We start from the raw sequence: 22789 nt of genomic DNA, 5'->3' as shown, positions 1-22789 counted from the left end.
ACCAAAATATCACAAAGGAAATTTATTAGAATAAAATGCGCACAAACCAGTCTGATAGGTTGTTTCTAATGACTGTTTACAGCAGAGTTTACTTTAACTTCAGATGCTTTAATTTCAGAGGTTTCAGCACCTCTATGAAAATTATTTTGGAAGTTATTATTAGCTTTCCTGTTAGATAAACAGGAATTTATACAGGATAGGAAATCAGGGGCCTGTGTGAGACTACCCAGGAGCAGGATTCCTAAGATAATCAACCATCTCAATCTTACTTGAGCCATAGATGAAGTCTTTTCCTCTGCACAGTCATGAAAGTGGTTCTACAACGCTACTGCACCAAAACAACAGCATTCTTCCCTCACTTTGTGGAGTCCTAATCCTACTGAGGATAAGCTTTAGTATTTGACTGCAAAGCATTAAATATACAGAGCCCGCTTCTCTGATGAATTCACTGGCTCTTTGGAGGCTTCAAAATCAGAACATGCTTCCATGTGCAAGTACAGATGACCGCTACCTCTCCTACATATGTAATCTTAGACACTGAAATTTGGAGATGCAGTCTCTAGAAAGGCAGATTTTCTATGTCAGCCATGTGTGCCCATAGGCTACATGAGTACAGCCAAGCTCTGCCTAAGAAAAAGCGCAAGATGGAGAAAAAGGCAAACGTAGGCATACTCTCCTTTTGTAAAATCAGGCAGTTTTGCTTCATCTATACATACAGATTGCATGTATCCAGTCAGTGCAATGTAAATTCCTTCCTTCCTGTTGAGTTACTCTGCTGATCACAATGGTCAGACACAGATGGCAACCCAGTAAGACACATATATAGATATTCAGCGTTCCTCTCAGAGGGCCTATAGTTACTCCTCTAGACACTGTACAACTGGAGTACAGGACTGTGCCTACAATTGTAGCAAATTTAAACCTTCAATCATTTAGCAGATTTTCAGCATAACTGAAGGTTTTTATTATTGAGTCGGCTTTGGTACATCCGGCCATGTTGAAATCTTCATTAAAGGATCATTAAAGCTTAATTCAAGATTAAATATTAAGACTCCCCTACAAAATTCGCACTACGCTGTATCAGCGCGATTAGTGCAGACACCTGACAAAATCCATCAGTGCTACTGATGTTCCCCAGCCACTCTGGGCTTCACCATCCCTGCCCAGCTCCCTCCTTCCCGCCGAACAGGTACTGCCGCTCCCCACATGCTCAGGACCCAGTTCCTGCCTCTTCTCACCCAAAAAAGCCTCCTGCACAGCGGGAGACAGAGTGGGACATGCGGGAGGGAGGCCACGGCTTAGAAGAAGCCATCTCCTGCGCACACAGGGCAGAAAGACCTTCAGGAGCTCTGCAAGAGCAACCTGACAGGCCAGAAATCACCTTTCCCCCCTTAGCTGCCTCCGTGTTGTCAGTCCTTTCGAGGGCCCCCTCCGGCTGCGGCCTCTGCACCTCCCCAGCACCTCCCTCTCCGTCAGCCTTCCGGCTGCTCCCAGGCATGGTTGCTGGGCGGTGGGCAGCCGCCCCGGGCCGGGCGCCATCCTTGCCCAACCCGCACCTCACTGCAACGCTCGTTTTTCCTTAAACTCCCCGTTTTTTCTGAAACTCCCGTACTCTGCAAGAAGGTGGTGCCAGAAACCTGGCGCATAGCTGAACAGGGTAAGGCACAGTGCTAACTCCAGCCTTCCCTCAAAACCCTTCCCAGTTTCCCTCATACCAGCCAGCCCAAGCAAGGAACCGGTGAGTGAAGAGGGCGAGCCTGGCTGTGCGTGTGGAGACTGTAAAACAGGGGAAATAATACACGTGCTGGAATATGAATGTTTCTTTAGAAGCCGTTAGGGCAGCGGGACAGGGGGGAAGACACGGCACGGCGTCGCTGGGATCCTGACCCGGACTGTTTCAGCCAGGAGGGTCGGCACCACCGGCGGCCCGAGGCTACGGCTCCCCTCCGCCACGGCCGCCCCGCGGCCAGCGCGCGGCCGGGCCCGGGTGAGCCGCGCGGTCCCGGCACAACTGCCCAGCGGCGGGGGCGGCTGCAGGCTCGCCCGCCCCTGGGCGGCCTCGACGAGGCAGCCAATCGCTGCCCAGTGAGTGATCACGCTGGCCAATCAGCGCGTCCGTTAGCCTAAAGCACGTCGAGGCCCGCCACGTGGGCCGGGGCGCTGGATGGGGGAGCCGCCATGTCTGACTGGGAGGCGAGCAGCGACGAGGACTCCGGCGCCGCGGGCCGGCCGCCATTTTCTGTGGCCGCCGCTCCGCTCCTGTGGCAGCCGCCGGTGGCCCCTTCGCGGAGTCACGCCTCAGCGGAGGACGGCAGAGGGCGAAGGGGCTCTGAGAAGTGGCGGGAGGCGGCGGCGGGCAGCCTCCAGGGGGAGGAGTGGGAGCCTCGAGGCGCGGGAGGCTCCTGGGGCTCGGTGGAGGTGGCGGGGCAATGGCCGCCCCGCGCCGCCGCTGCCGCCGTCCGCCACGCTCGGGACCCCGCGGCGCCCCTCTGCCTCCACCTCGACAGTGCCTTGGTCGGGGCTCTCATAGGTAATAACGCCCGCTAACCCCCCCCCCCCCGTACCTGTCCCGCTGAGGTAAGTGGGTGGGGAGGGAGGCGAGGGCCCGGCCTTGGGGCGCGGAGAGGTTTGTCAGTGCGGGTCCCTTCCCGTTCCCCTCAGCTCCTTGTACCGAAGTGGACTGTCACGGCGCGGTGCTTCGCTGCCGCCCCCCCCTCCCCCCAACCGCCTGGCCGGGGAGGCCCGAGGCCCCGGCTCGCCGCCGGCCTCTGCCGCACGGGGGCCGCAGGATGCTTTTGCGGAGCACCGGCTGAAGCGGGGAGCTTCCGCCGCTAACTGGGATAATTGAGTTTTCCCTTCCTAAATCGGTTGACGACTTATGTTTCTGGCGGCCAGTGGACTGCAAGTGTGTTGATGCTCCTCCCTATTCCTGTGGCAGAAGGGTGACTCTCTTTTGAGCTCATTTTGCTGCTCTATCTCTTCATCTAACACACTTCTCCCCCCCCCCCGCCCACACACATTTGGCTACTTGCCAAAAGAGCTACCTGCCTTTTTCTGGCTTTTCCATGTCGCAAGTTCTTTTATTTAGGGATTGGTCTCTCTGGTGAAAGTATCACTATTTTGGTTGTCACCAAAAAACCTAGAGTTGCAATGGGTAGTTTTTGACAGTTTGGCCTAAATATTTATACTACTTATGATGTATCTTTATAACAGATCGGGGCGGAGCTAAAATAAGAGAACTTGAGGAGTCTTCAGGTGCTAGGATACAGGTACTGTGTGCGCTGCATCTCCTCCAGGCCAAGACTCTGTCGGGAAGACGGTTTTGGTTCTACTTCTGTGTAAACCAGGGTTACTGAAGCAACTTGTTGCCCCGTAATAATTCTGGTCTTCTGTAAGAATAGCTAAAAAGGAGGAGGAATCAAGGGTATGACTTGACTTGTATGTGAAGGTAGGGAAAGTTCGCTGTTTGGGGTTTTTTTTTCTTCTTCTCTTCATGGAGTATGTGTTTAATTCCTTTCCTTTTTGAAAGGGAACTAGAGGGCCTTTCCTAGAAGGGAAGTTCAAACACAGGAAAAAATGCAGTGCATATTCTAGTATAATGTCTGTCTTTGCAGCACAGCAAAGTTCAGTAAGGTTTTATAAACATAGGTTTTAAAGGGAACATATGAAGCTGAAGTAAAGATTTTTGGCAGCATCACTGTGCAAAACAAAGCCAAGATGTTGATTGAAGATACTGTTACAAGACTCGGGCAAAACTACATTAGAGGTGGGACTGAGAAAGGTAAGAAGTGTGTTTTAAAAAAAACAATGATTGTAGATCGTTTCTGTGTATTTGGTACTTTTGCAGGAGTGTTTGTATTTTACCAAAATGAATAGACTTTCACCTTTTTGGGGACAATGCAACACCTCCTAAAACAGAAATATCTAGACATCTTCTATCACCTGTGAACAGTTCTCCCCCTCAAACTGTCAGACTTCCTGTGAACCTCTATTCCTGAGTGTTTCCAACAACTTAACAAATAAAAAAAAAAGTCATATTACTTGATTTCTTGCAGTATCAGTCTGATCCCCTAGAAATACCAAGTTTGTTTCCATTGTATGTTCTAATGTAGTATCTGTGCAGTATTAAAATTCACTAAGGTTGCATAAACATAGATTATAAAGTGAACAGGTACTGATTACAGCATGGATGGGGCTGACTTCTTAACTCTTTTCATGGTAAGTTAGTATTTACGGTTTAATTTTACACATCATGTCTCACTTTATTATGCTTTATTGTGTTAACTCTGTTACGTGGTTATCTAAGTAATGACTGTATTTTGAGATACTGCTTATGTTATTGCTATTTGTCTTGTTTGCCTGTACAATAAGCCCTTAGGGGCAAGGACCATCTACAGAGTCATGCTTGAACTGAGATGTTGTTGAGGAAGAAAGGATCCGAGCTATGTTCCAGCCTTAGAATGAGGATTAGATTAGTTGCCAGTTGCTTGTGATTTTTTTTTTTTGTTTGTTTTGTTTTAAGGGCCCCAGAAAGTAGACTAGTATGTATCTTTCAAGAAGCCAGGAATACCTGATCTGTATTACATGTGTGTGACTGTGTTGTTTTTGCCCCACAATTCCTGTTTTTCCACTCATAACTAAATGTGTTGCCATTTATATCTTCAGCGTAAAATCTTTTTTCCTGAAGAAATATTAGCCTTATCAAAAAGGGCATAGAGCATAATTACATTGAGATTTTATTATGATGGTACTTTAGAAATAAACCTTGCTGTTGTAGCTGATTTAAAAACAACAACAACAACAAAAAACTTCCTGTCTGCTTATCATAAGGTCTGGTTCACTTCCCCCCCCACCCCAACCCCTGCTGCATAACAAGCCTTCTTTGTAGCTGAAGAAACAGCATTTCAGAACCTGTCATTAGCTTCCTTTAAGCAGCTAAAGATATTGAAATGTTTTTCTTCTTTTCTTGTCACAAATGGTTTTGTACAGCCTTTACTGATGGTTTCAGGATAATGCTTAAGAAAAAACTTTCTGTTTAAATGCTTCATGTCTGTTCAAAAATAATAAGAGGTCTTTTAATATTAAAAAAGTATGGAAGATAAAGGTGTTTTGTTTTGGGGAGGGGTTCTTCCTCACCCCCCAACAGATTCCATCAAACAGCAGCACTTTGGTAGTAATTCTGCAGCAAAACACTTGGATCTTATCAAGCCCGAAAACACCCTGCAGAAATCTGTGATTAACTGGGCCTCCATTCGAGAAAATAAAGCTAGATATGAAGCTATGAAGTGGGCAGGTTAGTTTTAAAATTCTGATTGTATTTTGCTGGTCTTCATCTGATAAATCTGTTGAATGTGTAAACATTTTTAGTTTTTGCTCTGAGATGACTTTCAGCATCTGAATCAATTAAGTATATACAGTGAAGCGACCCACTTCAGGATTTCTCAGGGGTGATCATGGAGAACGGTATAGTCACTGTGTGAAGACTTAAATGCAGTACTCTGTATTTCAGCTTCTGCATTTGAAAATGCTGTGGTTGTATATGTGGCTGCAGCAAAAATTTGAGAATTGTTAAATGTAATACAGTGTATTAGTAAAAATATTTTAGAACTTGAAATGTAGGGAAGTAGTTGTTTTACATGTGCTTAAGTGTATGTCTCGTGAATGCAACAGTAGTCTCCCACTGCTTTTGACTAGTTTTCTAGTACAAGGCACAGTCTGCTTGGGTTTGGGGTTTCCATCTTAAGCTTTAGCAGCCTTGCCCTGAATCTGCAGCATCTTTTACTGACTCAAGCTCACTTTTTTTCTGATTGTTTAAGACTTGCCTCCAGTTGAGAAAAACTTTTATAAAGAATCATCAAGGACTGCATCTATGTCACAAGAAGAAGTGGAACTGTGGCGGTAAGATCATTTTGCCAAGCAGATGATTCCCCGTAGAAAATAAATAACTATTAAGGTATAAAGCATTTAAATGGGAGATGAAATACTGAAACAGAAGTATTAATGTTTATGTCTTGTAGTAACTTAGCAGATCTTTCTTAGGAATTGAACAATTACTAGTAGATGAGGTATTATTAGTTGCTTGGAAAACTAACTTCAGGAATTAACTGCTTCCCTAAAAAGTGTTTGATCAGTTTGACTTTCAAAAGGGAAAAAATCAAGACTGTTCATTGGCTTTTGGTTCTTTCTTTGCCTTTTATTAGACAGTACGTTCAAGGTTTCTAGGTCCTTCCAAATAAACCTGAATATTATTCACATGCTAAATACCTCTTGGCAGCCATTGTTTTTCATTATATGTTTTAGTCAAACATCCTCTTTGAAGCAGGTTTCAACTTTGATTACTGTTATTTTTTCCATCTATCTTGTCTTTACAAGTGCATCCTGGTGAGTACATGCCTCAGTTAATTGTATCCATTCATCTTGACTTAGCAGTCTACATCATTACTTTGCAAGAAAAACAGATCATCTGTTTCAAATGATTCTGTTCAGACCCTGTTAATAGTTTCAGTCCTTTTCAGTAGTTCTAATGGAATTGGTAAGCATTTCTTGAAGCCTTACCTTTTATTACTTGTCTTTTTGCATGGTGTCTTTTTTTGTTGTTGTTGCATGCCCACCAGAAAACCTTGCCACTGTGAGTGAAGCTTGGAATTGACACCTGTTTCCTTAAAATACATGTTACTGTTGGAGCTAGCCAAGAGTAACTGAATATTGTTTTTTACACAAGTGTTATTCCTCAGTATGTGTTCTGAGCCTACGAAACAATGAAGTGTTTTTCCTTTTTCGTCTTATCTGTTCACCTTTTAACAAAACAAAAACAGATTGAAAATACCTTTTTTATGGAAAGAGGTTGAATTCTTTTCCTAGCCTACTCCCTGCTTGAAGTAAAAATTTGTGGAATGGAATCTTCAGAACAGAAGAGGATTGGAATAAAGATAAACTACTGCATATTTATACCTCCTGATTGGGCAGAGGGTGGGTGGAGGATGACCCAAAACCTTGGTGTTTATATAGTTTTTCGTGTGCCTTTTTTGTAGCTTGTCTTACTTATTCACCTCCTGCTTTTGTTCTAAACTATTTTGTTTGTATTTTCTAGGGCATCCAGAGATCTACTCTGAAAATATTTTAGGAGAGCTTTTATCAGAATGTAGAATTCTGACAAATAAGTCCAAATCCATTCTTACAAGTTTTAGGTTGCCTTTGAGTGTAAAAACTACAACAGTTCTGTAATTTATGATAGAGTATAATTGAAGTCTGGTATGACAGTGGTGTGGTGCATGTATAACTTTAGATTAGTCATTGATAAAATTTTAAAGAGGAAATAATAATAGAGGAATACAGGAGAAGTTTTTCTATAGTAAGGCTTTCCTGGAAGTTAGAAGCATGGTTATAACTCTAATCCAGGAGCCTGAATTTGTTTGTTGTGCTGGAAACTCTTTTTTTTTTTTTTTTTTTTTTTTTTTCCTTTTTAAAGTCAGAAAGATGTAGTCTTGTGTATTTTAGTTTCACGTTTTCAGATTCTGTGGTTTTAAAGCTGTTGCACTACTTCAATTCTACACAGGAAAGAAAATAATAATATAATTTGTAATGACTTGAAAGAAGGTGAAAAGCGCTGCATTCCCAATCCTGTTTGTAAATTTGAAGATGTGTTTGAGCATTATCCTGATGTTATGGCTAATATCAGAAAAGCGGGTTTTGAAAAGCCTACACCAATTCAGGTATTTCTTCAATTCTGGTCGATGTTTAACTGAAACTTGAGAGACGTACATTTAAGTATGCGTTGTTCTATGTTAGTCCCAGGCATGGCCAATCATACTCCAAGGAATTGATCTTATTGGCATAGCACAGACGGGTACCGGGAAGACGTTAGCTTACTTAATGCCTGGATTCATTCATTTGGATTCACAACCAATGTAAGGACTGTTTGTATCTCTGAGTTGCTTAGCTGTGCATACTTCTATTTTATTTTTTACCCCCTCAAGTGGTGATTTTCTAGTAAAAAAGGTAAATCATAAATTGAAAAAATTCATAAGCCTGGGGGAAAACACTGTATTTGTTACAGAAACTGTAAGTTCTAGTGGGTTTCAGCGATGGGAACTGAGAAACTCCAGAACAGTAAAAAAAAATTGTAATATCAAATGTGATGGACTTTGTGTATGCTCATATAACCACATTGTAAAGGTGCTTTATTGCAGACCCAGAGATCAGCGTGGGGGACCGGGGATGTTAGTCCTTGCTCCCACTCGAGAACTGGCACTTCAAGTTGAGGCAGAGTGTTCAAAGTACACATACAAAGGAATTAAAAGGTAATCTTCCCTCTCACTTGTTTCTTAAATAATCTTTTTCTACCACTTTTGGCTTCATTAACCTACTAATATAACTGCATTTGTTAAGGAGGGAGGAGGAAAGGTGCTAAATGAACAGTTCATATTTTCTTGATTTAAGGATGTCTTGTATTCTGTTTGTATTGTGTGGAAGGTGTTCCATGAACTGTGAGGTCGTATGCATACTGTGCCTCCATTGGGGGGAAGAGGCTCAGATGTATTATTTTTGTTTCTACCCAGAGAGAGGGAACTTCATCTAAAAGAGTGAAATTTTTAGAAGAAGCTCTTATGTAGTCTTGTGACAGTATGTCTGTGGGTATCATGTTTAAGGAGCTTGTATGGTGTTTCGGGGTTTCTTTTTTGTTTGTTTTCTTCAGGATGTAGTCTTTTTGTGGGGTCTTATCCCATGAATGTTCATATTCTTCATATATGCAGCTTCAGCCTGCTGTCAGATCACTTTCTCTAGAATAAGGCCATGTTAACAAGCTTGCTTTCAGAAGTTTTAATTTGTGTTCTGCTGCCTCAAAAGTGCAGTGAACTTCTTAAGGATGATCTCTTATAAATAAACTGATTGTCAGTAGCTGCTCTTCTTTGCTGTATCACTGTTTGTATCAGAATATTTTATTCATATAATTATAGGCTCACATACGTTAGAAAGGACCTTCAGATGTCATCTAATCCATGCTCTTGTCCAATGCAAGTCCGTTTAGAGTAGGCTGCTCAGGGCCTTGTCTAGTCAAGTTTTAAGCATCTCCAGGGATGGAGATTTAGCAGCCTCTCTGGGCAACCTGTTCTAGTGCTAAATCACCCTCATGGTGAAAATCTGTATCTTATATATGCTTGGAATTTTCAGTGTTGGACCTTTGTTGCCTTTTCTTCTTCCAGTGTGGATATCTGATCTGTCTTCTCTACACCCTGCTGCTAGGTAGCTGTAGACAGCAATGGGATCTCCTGTGAGCCTTCTCCTCTTCAGGCTGAACAAGCCCGGTTCCCCCATTTCTCATGTCACATACTCCAGCCCCTTGACCATCTTGGTAGCTATCTGCTGGACTTGTTCCAGACTGACAGTGCTTTTCTTGCAGTTGAACAGGGGAATGCAAAAACTGGATATGGTACTCGAGGTATGGTCTCACGAGTGCCAAATAGGGGGGAGTAATCACTTCTGTTAATCTGCTGGCTACACTGTTCCTAGTACAGCCCAGTATGCAGCTTGCTTTCTCTGCTGTGTGGGGCACAGTGCTGACTGATGCTTAGCTGCTTGTCCACCCAAGTCTTTCTGCAAAGCTGTCTTCTAGCTTGTTGTCCCCCAGCCTTCATTGTTGCATCGGACTGTTTCATTCCAGACACAAGCCTTTGCTTTTGCTAAACTTCATGAGATTCCTGTCAGCCCATCTCTGCAGCTTGTTAAGGCTGAATAACAGCCTGGCCCTACAGTGTACTGACTGCTCCCCCAATTCGGCATCATTCACAAACCTACTGAGAATGCACTCTGTCCCATCGTGCACATCTTCGTTAAAACTATTAAACAGACATTATTGTATTCTAAAACTTACAAGGTTACTAGAGAGTCGTCTAAGTATAGCATTCAGAATTAGTTTAATAGTCATCAAATGATGCAGTGTATTTTCTGCTTCCCTCCCCAAAATACTTGAGTTTTACAAAAAGTGATAAGTTTTTGTGTAGGTCTAAAATCTTATGAGTACATTGGTTGGTTTAATAGCAAAAAAATATGACTTTTGAAGGTACGCCTTAGAAAATCATGCATCCTGTTTTGGGTTCATCTATTTGGTATGAATATTTTAAAAACAATTCAAAATATACTTGTAGCTTAATAACCATCTTTCCTTCCTCTCATGATTATTTTCGTTGCAACTTCAGCAGAGAACTATTGCTGTACAGTTCGGGGGGGGAGGGGAATCATTCAGTGTTAAGCTATTATTTACTATGATTCTAGCAGTCACACTTGCATTATACTTCTTCCTTTGGGTAATACCAGATGATACCTTTTTAAAGTAAAGCAACATGGTGATGTTCGTTTGAAAAGATTGATTTTAGTTGAACTTTAATACTCTGCTTCTGGAAAACATTTTATTTTTTAGTATTTGCATATACGGTGGTGGGGACCGAAAAGGACAGATAAACGAGGTTACCAAAGGTGTGGATATTGTTATTGCTACTCCTGGCAGACTGAATGATCTTCAAATGAACAGCTTCATAAATCTGAAGAGCATAACATATTTGGCAAGTAGTTGATATGAAAAAATAATGCACCAGTTGGGAAATAGTTGACTTAGTCTGAACTCAAGCTTTACTTTAGCTTTCTTTTAAATTTTAAGTCTCAGTTACAATATCTTAAGGCTAACATTGGAGTTGGAGGAGGAGGTTCATTCCTATCATAACCACACTGCACACAGGAAAAAATAAGGCTTCTAGCAGAATAAGCGTTTTAAAGATCATAAATTTTTGTTTAATAATAGTAATTTTTGCTATTTCAAACTTAGTTATGCAAAGACCAGTTATTAATGGATCAAGTGTCTTCCCTGAGTCATCTTTCCCTTTTCTTTTAAAGGTTACTAATAAGTTCTTATTAGTACTTGTGCAGTAAGGACCAGAGGAATAGAGGTACAGCTGTTGTAGCTGTTTGTAAGAGACTCATCCTCTGGTGAGAAAACAGACTTTGCCCATTTTATGGAGATTGCCGATTATATTTCAATACACCAGGTGAACTGACAGCATGAGAAAATCTGTCTTCCTGCTTGACAGAACCATCGAGTTAACTGCAGTCATGGCTTGTCTCAGACTTTTACTAAATCATTCACTCCAGAAGGGCTTCTCTTCTTCATGATTTCAGAAGAAACACTGGTTATTTCTGTCACATATGACCTTTTAATTGTTTAGAATGGACATATCATTTGGGGGGAGAATTTAACTTAAAAAGCCAGCACGTGCATATGAGGAGTTTGGGAAAAAATGCTGATATCTGTCTTAAATCTGTTACAGACTTGGTTTTGGGGTTTGTTTTGTTTTTTAATCAAGCATTTAGCAGAAATAAGGAAAGTAAACTTAAACTACTAGTCTGATTCATCTAATATGCATACTTATATGCCTTCCTCTCCATTTCCAGTGAAGTACCAGTGTGCTTACTAGCCTAGAAAATTTCTGTTGTTGGAAGGGGCATCGTAACCAATCTCTGTTCAAAATTGTGAAGCTTCAGCCTTGCCATTTTACTAGAATATGGGTAGTTTAATGAAGCCTCTATGAATCCTTTGAACATAGAGAGTGAAACCAGAAAACAGAATTCCTGTCTTCTGCGTCTCCTGAGGATTTATTATTGGTCCAGAAAATTCCAGAGATTCTCTACTAAAAGTCTTTCTTTTTGGGTGCATTATTCTACACTAAAGAAACTACAAAACAATGACGACAGAAAAGGATTAGCATCCAAGTCTTACGTTTCCACATAAGTGAGTGGAAAATGTTGATACTTAAAATACATGATCCATATAACTGGTTGATTTAGATAAACTATTTGAAACTTAAGGGAGAAAAACTGGTTCTGGATGGCAGCCTTCTTTCATTGTATAAGAGACTGAAAACACTCACAAGTGTGCTTGTGTTAGAAGAAGGATGGATCCTGAATGGTTGTATTCAGAGTTTCAGTTCACCTGTTCTCTTTTGCAATCTTATTCCCCCCAAAGAAAGGGGGGGGGTGGATTTTTTTCTTTTTATAATTCAGTTAACAGAAAAGAATTGAATGGGTGGTGCCACTCTTGGATTGGCCAAAATAATTGCTGTTATTGTGAATGGACCCGAAGGGCTTTAAAAGTTTAAAGAAGTGCTAAAAATCACCTTAATGGCTACGTGTTGAAAGCTTGTATTCTTTAACTTTGCAGTCTTTACCAGAGATGACAAAGTAGCAAGTGCCAGCATTATTGCTTTCATATGCACTTGACAAAAATCTATGCCTCCATGGCAATACTGGTATCAGTCAGATTTTTACTTCTAACCTGACAGATACCTAAGGTATCATTTTGCTTTAATTTGCATGTTGGTTTTGTGCACATCTGTCCTCTGCAAGGAGTCAAAATTATCTTGCTTGCCCTTTACCCCTCTGCCCCCCCCCCTTTTTTTTTTTTTTAAGTGATAGGGAAGCAATCCCTTTTTACCTGATAAAAGAAGTTTGAATTTAAGTCAGAGAGAATTTAAGTTTCCTAATGAAAACCAGAATGTACAAAATCTAGGTGGTTGGTTTTTGAGGTTTTTTTTTTCCCCCTCCCTTACTGATGAGGAACTAAATTGATAATTGATATTTTGGTCTAGTATGAAATCTTTAACAGGTTAGCAGTGAGATTTCCCATTTAAATTTCTAAAACTGTCATCAAAAGGGTGCTGTGTGGATTTTTTTTTTTGTAAGGTTTGGGTGTTTCTTTTTTGTTATTTTTCTTAGTTGTGTGCTTAACTGTAGGCACCAACCAAATTAGAGTGAAAAAAGAAAAATTAAAGCACTCCAAAGCATGCTGTTTCTTCTTCAGTGACTTTAGATGTTCTTAAAGATGATGTGGGCTTTCTTGTGATGCCTGCAAATGTACTACATAAGGGAAATTGAAGAGGTGAAAGAAAAAGTTGAACAGGTTTTGCAATAAACTACAGAGCGGGTTCTGAAATTAAAATCATTTTTTAAAATGGTCTGCTATGTCAAGTCTTGCTGAAACTCTTCTAAGGAAATTAGACACTAATCCTATTCTAAGCAGGTTTTAGATGAGGCTGACAGAATGTTGGATATGGGATTTGAACCTCAGATAATGAAGATCCTAATAGATGTGCGGCCTGATAGACAAACTGTGATGACAAGGTATGTAAACATAGCAGTGCTCAGTATTTGAATGAGTTAACTTCAAAATGGGTGTGTCAGTTTTAGTAAAGGTTTTACTAGCGTAAATGACAATGACATTTTTTTCCTGTCTAGTCAGTCCTAATGAGGTTTTTTGTTTGTTTTGACAAGATAGTTTACACTTCTGCCTTTTCTGAAGTTTTATATGCAGCTATGCAAACATCTGTGTTCCTTCCAAAAAGGAAGGTGTGTTGGGAGTGCTGGGAACTACCATATTGATATGAAAGACTAACTTATGTTTTTGCATCTGGGACCAAACATGTATCCAAGCTTGTGATTAGTACCTGTGCTAGTCTGTACCTGGACTCATTTTGAAATTGTGCAGTTTTCAGGAGTTAAGTAACAATGTCCCAACAATAACTCTTACAATCACGAGTATTTTGGATTGGTGCTACTGTTTTAAAAAAAAGTTAGGAAGTAGGAGAAGCTTGCTTATTAGAAGTCATTAAATTACTAAACTCACTCTTTGGCTTCATTAGGCTCCATAATTGTTGCATAACTTTCTAGGTTTAAAGTATGGTTATCTTGAAAGGAAGAGAGCTGTTAACTTTTAATTTGTTAGGACGATTTCTAAATGTTGTGGAAGTTGACTACTGTTGTTGAACATTCAGGTGCCTCTGGTGTGTAAGAGGAAAGAAAGAAGAATGTGATTAATGTATTAGAGAAGACTTTGCACTCTTTTCTTGTATGTTTGTTTTCCTCTTCACTTCCCATTAGTGCTACTTGGCCTGATGGTGTTCGTCGCCTAGCAAAATCCTATTTGAAAAATCCTATGATTGTATACGTTGGCACTCTTGATTTAGCAGTAAGTTGCTCTTTCTCTTTTTTCTTTTTTTTTGTTCTAGAAGAACCTACAGATAAACCAGAAATTTTATTTTACTTTTAACTATGTATAAAGTAAATGCTTGTAACTAAAATCAATATGAACTTCCAACAAACTCTGTCAGTCTTTCTAAACTTTTAATGAAGCTTTTAACGAGCTTAAAAAGAGAATGGAAAAGAACTTTGTTCTAATGTTTATGAGCAAGCTCTTGAAGTCCTAAACTTTTAGAAGAAGACATGACAAGCAATTATATCAACCAAATCTGAAAGTTTACTGAATGTCGTACTCTATAAGCACGTTCCTGCAGTTTCAGTAATATTGACTTGGCTGAAAGTTTTATAATGGCCAGATACTTATGATATTGTCAGTAATTACTATTTTGAATTTGTTTTGTAATTCTTTTGATTCAGATTTGAATTCCAGATAAAAATAGGAAAGAATTGTTCAGAGCATGTAGATGACTTGTAACTGTAGATGACATAAGACAGCAGAAGCTCTATTTTGGAAGAGTGTTCATTCTGAAGCTTACTAGATTTACTGCTTAACTACTGATCGTTTTATCAGTTACTTCAAACTTAAGTATTTTGTATATCCGACAGTAGTATTTGATAAGAGAATATGGTTGAAATAGCAAACTGCAGTGTTCTGAGGTGGCTCATGAGAAGAATTTCAACCATTGATTTGTATAAGCACTGGGTAACTTGCTTGCAGAGGAAGATAGACAAGAGAAAGATCATTTCCTATCCAGCATGGAAAACTTAATCTCTTCATATGGATGACTTAAAAAAATTTAAGTGCTTTGCTTTTGCTGCTTAGCTGTATATTTATACTAGAAGGACTTAATGATGTCAGTTAGTGTTGAAATGTCTGTGCCATATGATGATTTAAAAAAAAAAATTTTTTTTTTTTTTTTAATCATCTAACTTTGTTAAACCTTAACCTCTCTGTGTTTTCCCATGTGGAGAAGGAATCTTCCTGAGTACCTGACCAGTTTCTCAACTCTTGCCTTAAGATGTGGCTTACGATGCATTGTCAGGAGAATGTCTAGACTACCCAGAACAAACTACTTCAAACTGCTTTTCACTAATATTGAGAATCTTTATTTCATTTCACCTCACTAATCTGCAGATCTCTACCTTTTAAATCACTGAAAATATATGATTAACAGACTGCTTAAAGATAAATTTTACTACTCTCCTAAGGCAACTAGAAAACAACAGATCTGTGCTGTTTGAATTCTAATATATATTCTATTTATTAATTTTATAATTTGGGAATTAACAGAAAAATATTATTCAAATCTGTTTCTATATAACATGTTGTTGTTGTTTGTTTAACAGGCAGTAGACACAGTAAAACAGAGAGTTGTTGTTATCCCAGAAGAAGAAAAGAGAACTTTCACACGGTACTTCATTGACTCTATGAAGCCAAAAGATAAGGTCATCATTTTTGTGGGAAAGAAACTTACGTATGTAATCACTTCCAAGTATTACATCTGTTCTTTTTCGTTTGTTTGTTTTTCCCTTCCCCTCCCAGAAATGCTTAATAGTTTCTTATGTTCAGATAATAAAGTGTGATAGCAACTTTCAACAGTGTGCTGGTAATATTGATGGCTGTGGTGTCCTTCCCCACTCCCACCTAACCCCTCACCCCAGAAGATTACTTGCCTGGTACTTCATATACTTCTTAATTTCAGAACCACTAATAATGGTGGTGGGAAATCTCAATTTCACATAATTAAAATGGGTGTTAATGTTCTTAGGGATATATTAATCTAACTTACTCTTTACTTGCATATCCAACTGGTGTGCACAAAACTGGTTTTTTTTGTCTATCATTGTACCATACCTGAGCCTTTCAGGTGCTATGGCGAACAACATAAATAATGGACTCTTTTTGTTTCTTCTTTTGATGCAAGGAAGTGAGACAAAACTTTGTAGTTTGCCAACCTTTAGCTTCTTGAATATTTGAAACTAATTATGCTGTATGATGCATGCAGTATTTTTTTTTTCTAGTTTGTGGGTGGAGGGCAGAGGCAGAGCCTGACATGAGCTGCCCTTGAAGCGGTATTGTGGGGATTTTTCCTTTAAATGGATCTAAACTGTTTTCAGAAAACTTTTCTTGAGCAGTTAGTGTGGGGAGCTTCTGACTCCTGATCAAATACCTTTCAGCTGATAAACTTTGTTGCCTGTAGCACATAGCTTAATCTTGACATCTGCCTGGAAGGGCTTCAGACTTCTTTCCAGAAATGTAAGAACTGAGGCTTCTTTGGCAACGTCAGAAACACTGTTCTGAGATACAAATACTCAACCAATGTCAAAAGACTTTTTTTTTTTTTTTTTTTTGGTAAGGAAATGTCAACTTATTAAGACAAATCCTTTGTGGGAGGGGATTTTTTGGGGGATGTGTACAAAAATAAAACCCTATTAACTGCTAAAGTACTACATTTTAACAATTCCAAAACTATTCAAGTGAATACATACATGCCATATGATCATGGTGTGCTGGTGTCCATGTAAAACAAGAAAGCTTTCCTTTGCACTGTCCACAGAGTGAATTTTTTTTTACTTCTTTATTTTCCCTTTCTTTGTGTATATATAAGGCACATGATACCCAGTGCCATCTTCTCAACTGTTCCCATTAAGGTAGAGTGCTTTTGGGGTTGATAATTTTTTGCTGCATGGCCGTCTTTCTTTTGCTTTGTGGATTCATTGTTTTCATAGAAGACCTATTCTGGTGTGAGAGGAAGAGAAGGGCTCAAAAAAACATACATTTTTTTATGTTGGGAATTTTCTGTGCTTTCTTCCCTACTGTTAGAATAAATATCAGCTGGCCTTGGTAGGATTTTGCCTCATTAGACACATGCTTAGCTGTTGGCAGCACATTATTATCTCTGCATGTTTAATCTAGATGCTGTATTTTATTTTTAAAGAACCATTGTTTTATTTCATCTTAGAGCTGATGACTTAGCAAGTGACTTTGGTCTCCAAGGAATTCCAGTTCAGTCACTTCATGGTAACAGAGAGCAGTGTGATCGAGAACAGGCTTTAGATGACTTCAAGAAAGGTAGGTTGGTACCCGAATACTGCTTTGTTTAGCCCAGGTTTTTAAAGCATATTCTGTGCAACTTGGTGTCTATTTATAAGTGCAGTGACTCTTTAGTGCATTAGAAATGAAAATGTTAAATGTATAGGTTTGAAGCTCTGAACGATACATGTGTACTTTGTTAATCTGACAAACAGCAAACAAAGAGTTTGTTCTTTGTTCAATAAAAATTGAAATGGTTAAGAGTTAAATAACTTAAGGTAAGGCCTATTTGAAGTCTTTGTGCAGCGGTCAATATTGTACTGGTCTACAGAACCATTAACTTCAGTGTCAGATGATGGTGCTTGCAGTGAAACAGTTCTTTGATTATGCTAGGAGGATTGTACTTTGGGATTATGTGACCCAATGTTAGTAAAACAAAAAACAGTCCTGTGGTAAGGATGCCAGCTCAGGTGATAGTTGTTACTTGGTTCTGCTGCACCTTGTTGTTCTACCTATGAAATAAAATAGTAAAATGATAATATGAATATTTACCTGCCACTTAGTATCTGAAGTTAAGTCAGTGTGAGACACAGCAAACGTTTCCTTTAAGTACCGAGGATAGGTGTGTTATATACTAGCAAACCAGTAGGCTAGAATAGATCTTCTGTGTATGCCATAAACTCCTGTTGGTTTTTTGTTGTACTTATTTTAGGCAGGGTCAGAATACTGATAGCTACTGACTTGGCATCCCGTGGTCTTGATGTGCATGATATTACTCATGTTTTTAACTTTGACTTCCCTCGAAACATTGAAGAATACATTCATAGAGTAGGTCGTACTGGACGAGCAGGGTAAGTATTTTCAAGAAAATAGCAATATTTGTAATTAATTAATACCAGTATTTTATGCACTGTGTTGGTGTTTTCTCTATCAAATGCTAGAGCTACAGGTGATGCAGAATGGAGGAGTGATGCTTCCAGAGTATACCCGAGTATGCTTCAGATAATGACACGTTGCTTTGTGTTTTGAAATTTGTCAGCTGTTAAATTGAAGGCAAACAAGTTTTATATTTTTCTGTTATTTCATTGAAATAGTTGGGGGAAGAGATGTTTGAAAACTGTTTTAATGTGAGGAGGAATTATAATTCTGTATAATTATAAACTTCTGTATAGGTGTTCTAAAATGTCATTTCTTGTTTAAGTCTGTCTGTTCATGAACTGCTGAAATGCTTAGTTTCCTAAACAGTCCATTGGTAAAACAGTTAAGTTCAGAGTTTTCTGCCTATAATAGTGGTATAACTTGGTGTTAGGAGTTTTGAATACTGCTTTCCCAGGCTGACACAAATCTCTTTCTTTTCTTGAGATATTAATGCATGACTTTTCATATTTATATATGTTGTCTTTATGCTAGATTTGTTGTTTAAAAGTCTAAATTATCTGTGCTTTTGCTCCATTTTAGCTGAATTGCCTTATTCTGGCCTTCTCAAAAACAAAAAGTTGTTTTCTGCCACATGCATAGCAAGTACTCCAACCTGCTTTATCTAAAAGTTCAGAAATACTGCCTGTAGTCCAATTTATTACTAATTGAAGTATACTTTGGTAGGAAAAGTCTAACAGTATAGTATTTTGAAGATCAACGTTTATTTTGTTCCTTGTTTAGACGTACTGGGGAGGCAGTAACACTTGTCACTAAGAATGATTGGAGAGTTGCATCTGAGCTGATTGACATTCTGGAAAGAGCAAACCAAGTAAGAAAGTATACCTTACTGGGTTAGGCTTATATTGATTATGGGTTACCATCTGAACCAGGTTGTGAATGTGAGAGCCTGCTTATATCTTTCTTGATGATAGTATGTAGTGTCTCAGCAAAAAATCAGTACTTAAATCCCTCTTGTCCTGAATATCCTTAGCTTGGACCTTTTCACAGTTGTATTTTACCTTACTACAGATGAGTCCCAGAAAAGAATCTCCAACTTTGATTAAAGCCTTCAACATCCCAAGAAAAAGCAATTATCTAGCACATGCATGTATGCTCATATGCACACACATGCATCCTGCAGAGGAATAATGATATGTTTTATTCCTTGCTATTTAATTCCACTCATTTCACTTCTGAACACATGTACCACTGATCATCTTTAACAGTATAAAGATCAGAAGAAGCTCAGCCATCCTTTAGTTTCTAATGTCTGATGCTCATGATATCTGCACATACTTTTCCCAGCTATTTTTCTTATAGATGTTTGTAAATAGTGGAGAAGTAGGACTAGAACATGTAACTTATCTTCTTATTTAAATGAAATGTTTTTTCTTACTACCATGTCTGAGAACACAGAAACAATTACGTTGCTGTTTCTTGTTCTAGCAAGAAACAGTATTTTGCCTTATTTATAGTAAATACCCAGTTCATGCCCTGACTGAGTTGTGTGGGGTCTCTTTTTTGATGAGTTTCTTTGTTGTTGATGAATGCAAACTAACTTGCATTTACCGAGGGCCAGGAGGGTGCTTATAGTTGTTATTGTGGACATTTACTCAAACTTTAAACTCTGAGCTGGAACTTGACCTAAATCTTCTGATTTTTGCAACTCTTCTTTGAAAGATGTTATGCCACCAACTGCAAACCTGATAAAATCCTTTTGAGGGAGGAAGAGAAGAGATTTGCCTCCTAAAAACTACTTAAAGCTGCAGCACTTTTTCAGGAAAAAAACAAGAGGTGAAGCCCCTAGCAATTCATGTCCACTTGATTAGAACTTAGACATGCCCTGTTGTGTATTCTGAATCAGCCACTACCATCCATGCATGGTCTCCTGCTTCAGGCTGAAGTTCCCAAAGCTTATTAAGATGCAGTAGTTTAGCTGGGAATGGTTCCTGAGTTCGAAGGAGAAAACACTTCTGCACCCATACCTTCAAGGGTAACTACTAGTCATATCTTTCTCAAGCTTTAGTTACAGCTGTTAGAGAAACAGCTATACAAGGCAGTTTTTTCTTCACAGTCACAGCAATGAAAATATCATGACTTTAGGCATCATGTGAAAGGGAAGGAGAACAATTGATGACATCAAGGTCCACAGCGCTTCAGTATCAAAACAAGTAAGGTGCATTTGTTAGCCACCCAGATGTTGTCCATGATTCTGAATACACAGATCAACTCTCTAAAGAAAAACAGGTACAAGAGAAAGATTGCCTGTTTTTTATATCATGTTGCAGGAATCTTACTTGATGAAATTGCTCATTAAGAAGCATGGACAGGTTTATGAGGGAATTTGGTAGAAAAGCACAGGAAAACACTTCTTCACTGTGAGGGCAGCCAAACACTGGAACAGGTTGCCTGGGGGGGTTGTGGAGTCTCCGTCCTTGGAGATACTCAAAACCTGACCGGACACAGTCCTAGGCAACCTGCTCTAGGTGACCCTGCTTGAGCAGGGGACCAGATGATATCCAGAGGTCCATTCCAACCCCATGTATTCTGTGATCTCTGTAATGCCATAATTTTTATGTAACACTGTTCTTGGTATCTTTAGTCTTCCTTGTTTTCTCATTTGGACTACCATATCTAGGGTATATGTTTAGCATATATATAAACTGTCTGTGTAAAATCTTACAAAATCAAACCATTCCATGAAGTGCTGGATGTTACCTCAATGAGACTTTTCTATGTTCCATATTCTAGCTCCTTCCCACTCTTTCCTTAACCTTCTCAAAAACCAATCTGACAAGGAACTGTTGCAATTTGAGGTGGAATAAATTCTATTCCATGCTGCCAGAGAGGGTCTGCTGTGATACAGGGGAAGAAAATTATACACTGCTTCAACTGGAAATCTAACTCTGTCTCACTATTTCTCTATCTAGTGATAAGTCTCTGACTTTCAGCTGGAGAGATGCATCATTTTTTTCACTCTTTTTCTTTTAAACAACATCTAAAACTTCAGATAGAATACACTGTTTCTATAGGCAGCCTGTTTTGTGGGCTCCTGGCTGCTGGGTAGATGTTTACCAATGAGAGCAATTCAGAACATAAAATGCATACTAGCAATCTGACTCATCCCAGTTTAAGAAAAGTTGCTGATAGCAAAGGGTGAGCATCACTGAATTATGCAGCCTGACAAAAGAAGTTGAAGCTGGAGGGATGCCATCTTGCTCTGCCATGACCTTTGTTCTGGCTGTTTCCTTCACCTGGTAAAGCATTGTCTGGTCTAGGAATTTCTAAGGAGACTTAACAGCATGTAAATTCACTAAATTTCAGAGCAGTCCTCCAAGCTTGTGTTGCCTTTTTGCCTCTTACTGAGGGACAAAACCATTCAGACTGAGCAATCTAAGAAATACCATCATGCACTGGAGGGGCTTGTGTTTTCACTCCAAACTCGGGGAAACTGGACACATCCTACCTGCTATATGACTCTGTGCTGTAGCAGGTTGTCTAAGCAGGCTGTTTTTGATAGATTAGTAATCTGAAACCTGTTCTGAGAATGCAATGAACAATTAGTAGTCATTAATGTCTGCATGATGTCTGATCCAGTTTAAGAACTTACCAGACACTGCCTTTGTTTCATGATCTATGGGAATGGGATGTGCTTATTGTCCCATTTCTTCTATTCGGTAGTATTAATCAATGTCACTCAACCTAATAAAGTCTGTCTGTAACTCTTTGCAGCTGGCCTCAGTCTTTACTAACTTGAGTAATTTTGAGGGGGACATACTATTTACTTCCTTTTCCACAAAACTGCAAACATGCTAAAAAGCGCATACACTAGTACGGATCTCTGTTAGATGTTCTGGTGACCTGCCACTGGTGTGAGAACTGACCACTTACTCCTGCCCTTCTGTTTCTATCTTTTAACTGTTTATTTTATCCATGTGAGGATGCTTCCCTCTTAGCCAATGACAACATTTTTACTTTAAGAGCCTTTTGGAAGGGGAACTCTTGTACTTAATGCTTCCAAAAGGAATTTTGTATCAATCATAATTGTATAACATTCAAATATATATATATAGCATGTGTCACATTTTACTCGAAAATATTACAAGTGCCATTTGTTCATTTTCACTAAATTTATTTTTATCTGAAATGCAACTGTTTTAATTAGCTGCTTATATGTTGTCATCAGATATAGTGATATTAGTGTACATGTAATTGAAAATGCATGGATGCTGTGCTGAATATTTTCACTCAGGCTATGGTATAGTTTTATTTAAAAAGGTTAGACTGTGCATCAGTAGATCTACAGAAAAGCAAATCTGCAAAGTGACAGGAGCCAGATGAATAACAAGATCTAGTTTAGGAACACTCAAGTCAGTTATGTTTTTGTAAAATAGATGTCTAAAAGCTTATAGAATTACTTAAAACTGACCATGTTCTTGTGCTGCTTTCTTGCCAGGCAGTTCCTAATGAGCTTATCTCAATGGCAGAAAGATACAAACAATTTCAGCTCAAAAAAGAAATTGAAAGGGATGTTAGAAGACCTCAGAGACGGCCCCCAAAAGAATTGTAATCGCCTTGAAGTTACTGAAACAAAGTAAGTGATTATAGGTAGTGTTAGCACCTATGGGCTTGAATTTAGAAGTGAATTTTCTTGATTCATTGTATTTTGTACCTGTCACAGTTAAATAATGCAGGCATGTACACTAGTTTAAAAAAAAAAAAATCTGGATTACTTTTACATAAACTCAAAATAATGCCTGGACAGAAAGCCAGTTTTGTTTTGTAACTTAAGAAAAGTTAATTTCAGTACTATTT

At 39.3% G+C, this 22789-nt stretch overlaps 1 protein-coding gene across 1 annotated transcript in view; it reads left to right on the top strand.

The window, feature by feature from the left end:
• Positions 1-2178: 2178 nt before the first annotated feature.
• Positions 2179-22789, top strand: part of DDX43 (DEAD-box helicase 43) — a 28306-nt gene continuing 7695 nt past the window's right edge. The window contains exons 1-16 of the mRNA XM_067294597.1: positions 2179-2530; positions 3214-3269; positions 3649-3781; positions 5186-5293; positions 5817-5898; positions 7556-7712; positions 7789-7907; positions 8190-8300; positions 10418-10559; positions 13067-13167; positions 13924-14011; positions 15370-15497; positions 16986-17095; positions 17769-17907; positions 18716-18803; positions 22431-22568. Coding sequence (XP_067150698.1) covers positions 2179-2530; positions 3214-3269; positions 3649-3781; positions 5186-5293; positions 5817-5898; positions 7556-7712; positions 7789-7907; positions 8190-8300; positions 10418-10559; positions 13067-13167; positions 13924-14011; positions 15370-15497; positions 16986-17095; positions 17769-17907; positions 18716-18803; positions 22431-22544 — 2028 coding nt within the window. The 3' untranslated portion in view covers positions 22545-22568. The remainder of the gene's footprint in view (positions 2531-3213; positions 3270-3648; positions 3782-5185; positions 5294-5816; positions 5899-7555; positions 7713-7788; positions 7908-8189; positions 8301-10417; positions 10560-13066; positions 13168-13923; positions 14012-15369; positions 15498-16985; positions 17096-17768; positions 17908-18715; positions 18804-22430; positions 22569-22789) is intronic.

The sequence above is a fragment of the Apteryx mantelli genome, chromosome 3 (assembly GCF_036417845.1).
Source record: "Apteryx mantelli isolate bAptMan1 chromosome 3, bAptMan1.hap1, whole genome shotgun sequence".
Classification (NCBI taxonomy): Eukaryota; Metazoa; Chordata; class Aves; order Apterygiformes; family Apterygidae; genus Apteryx; species Apteryx mantelli.
The sequence above is the reverse complement of the archived record's forward strand: the minus strand, read 5'-3'. Positions and strand labels throughout refer to the sequence as shown.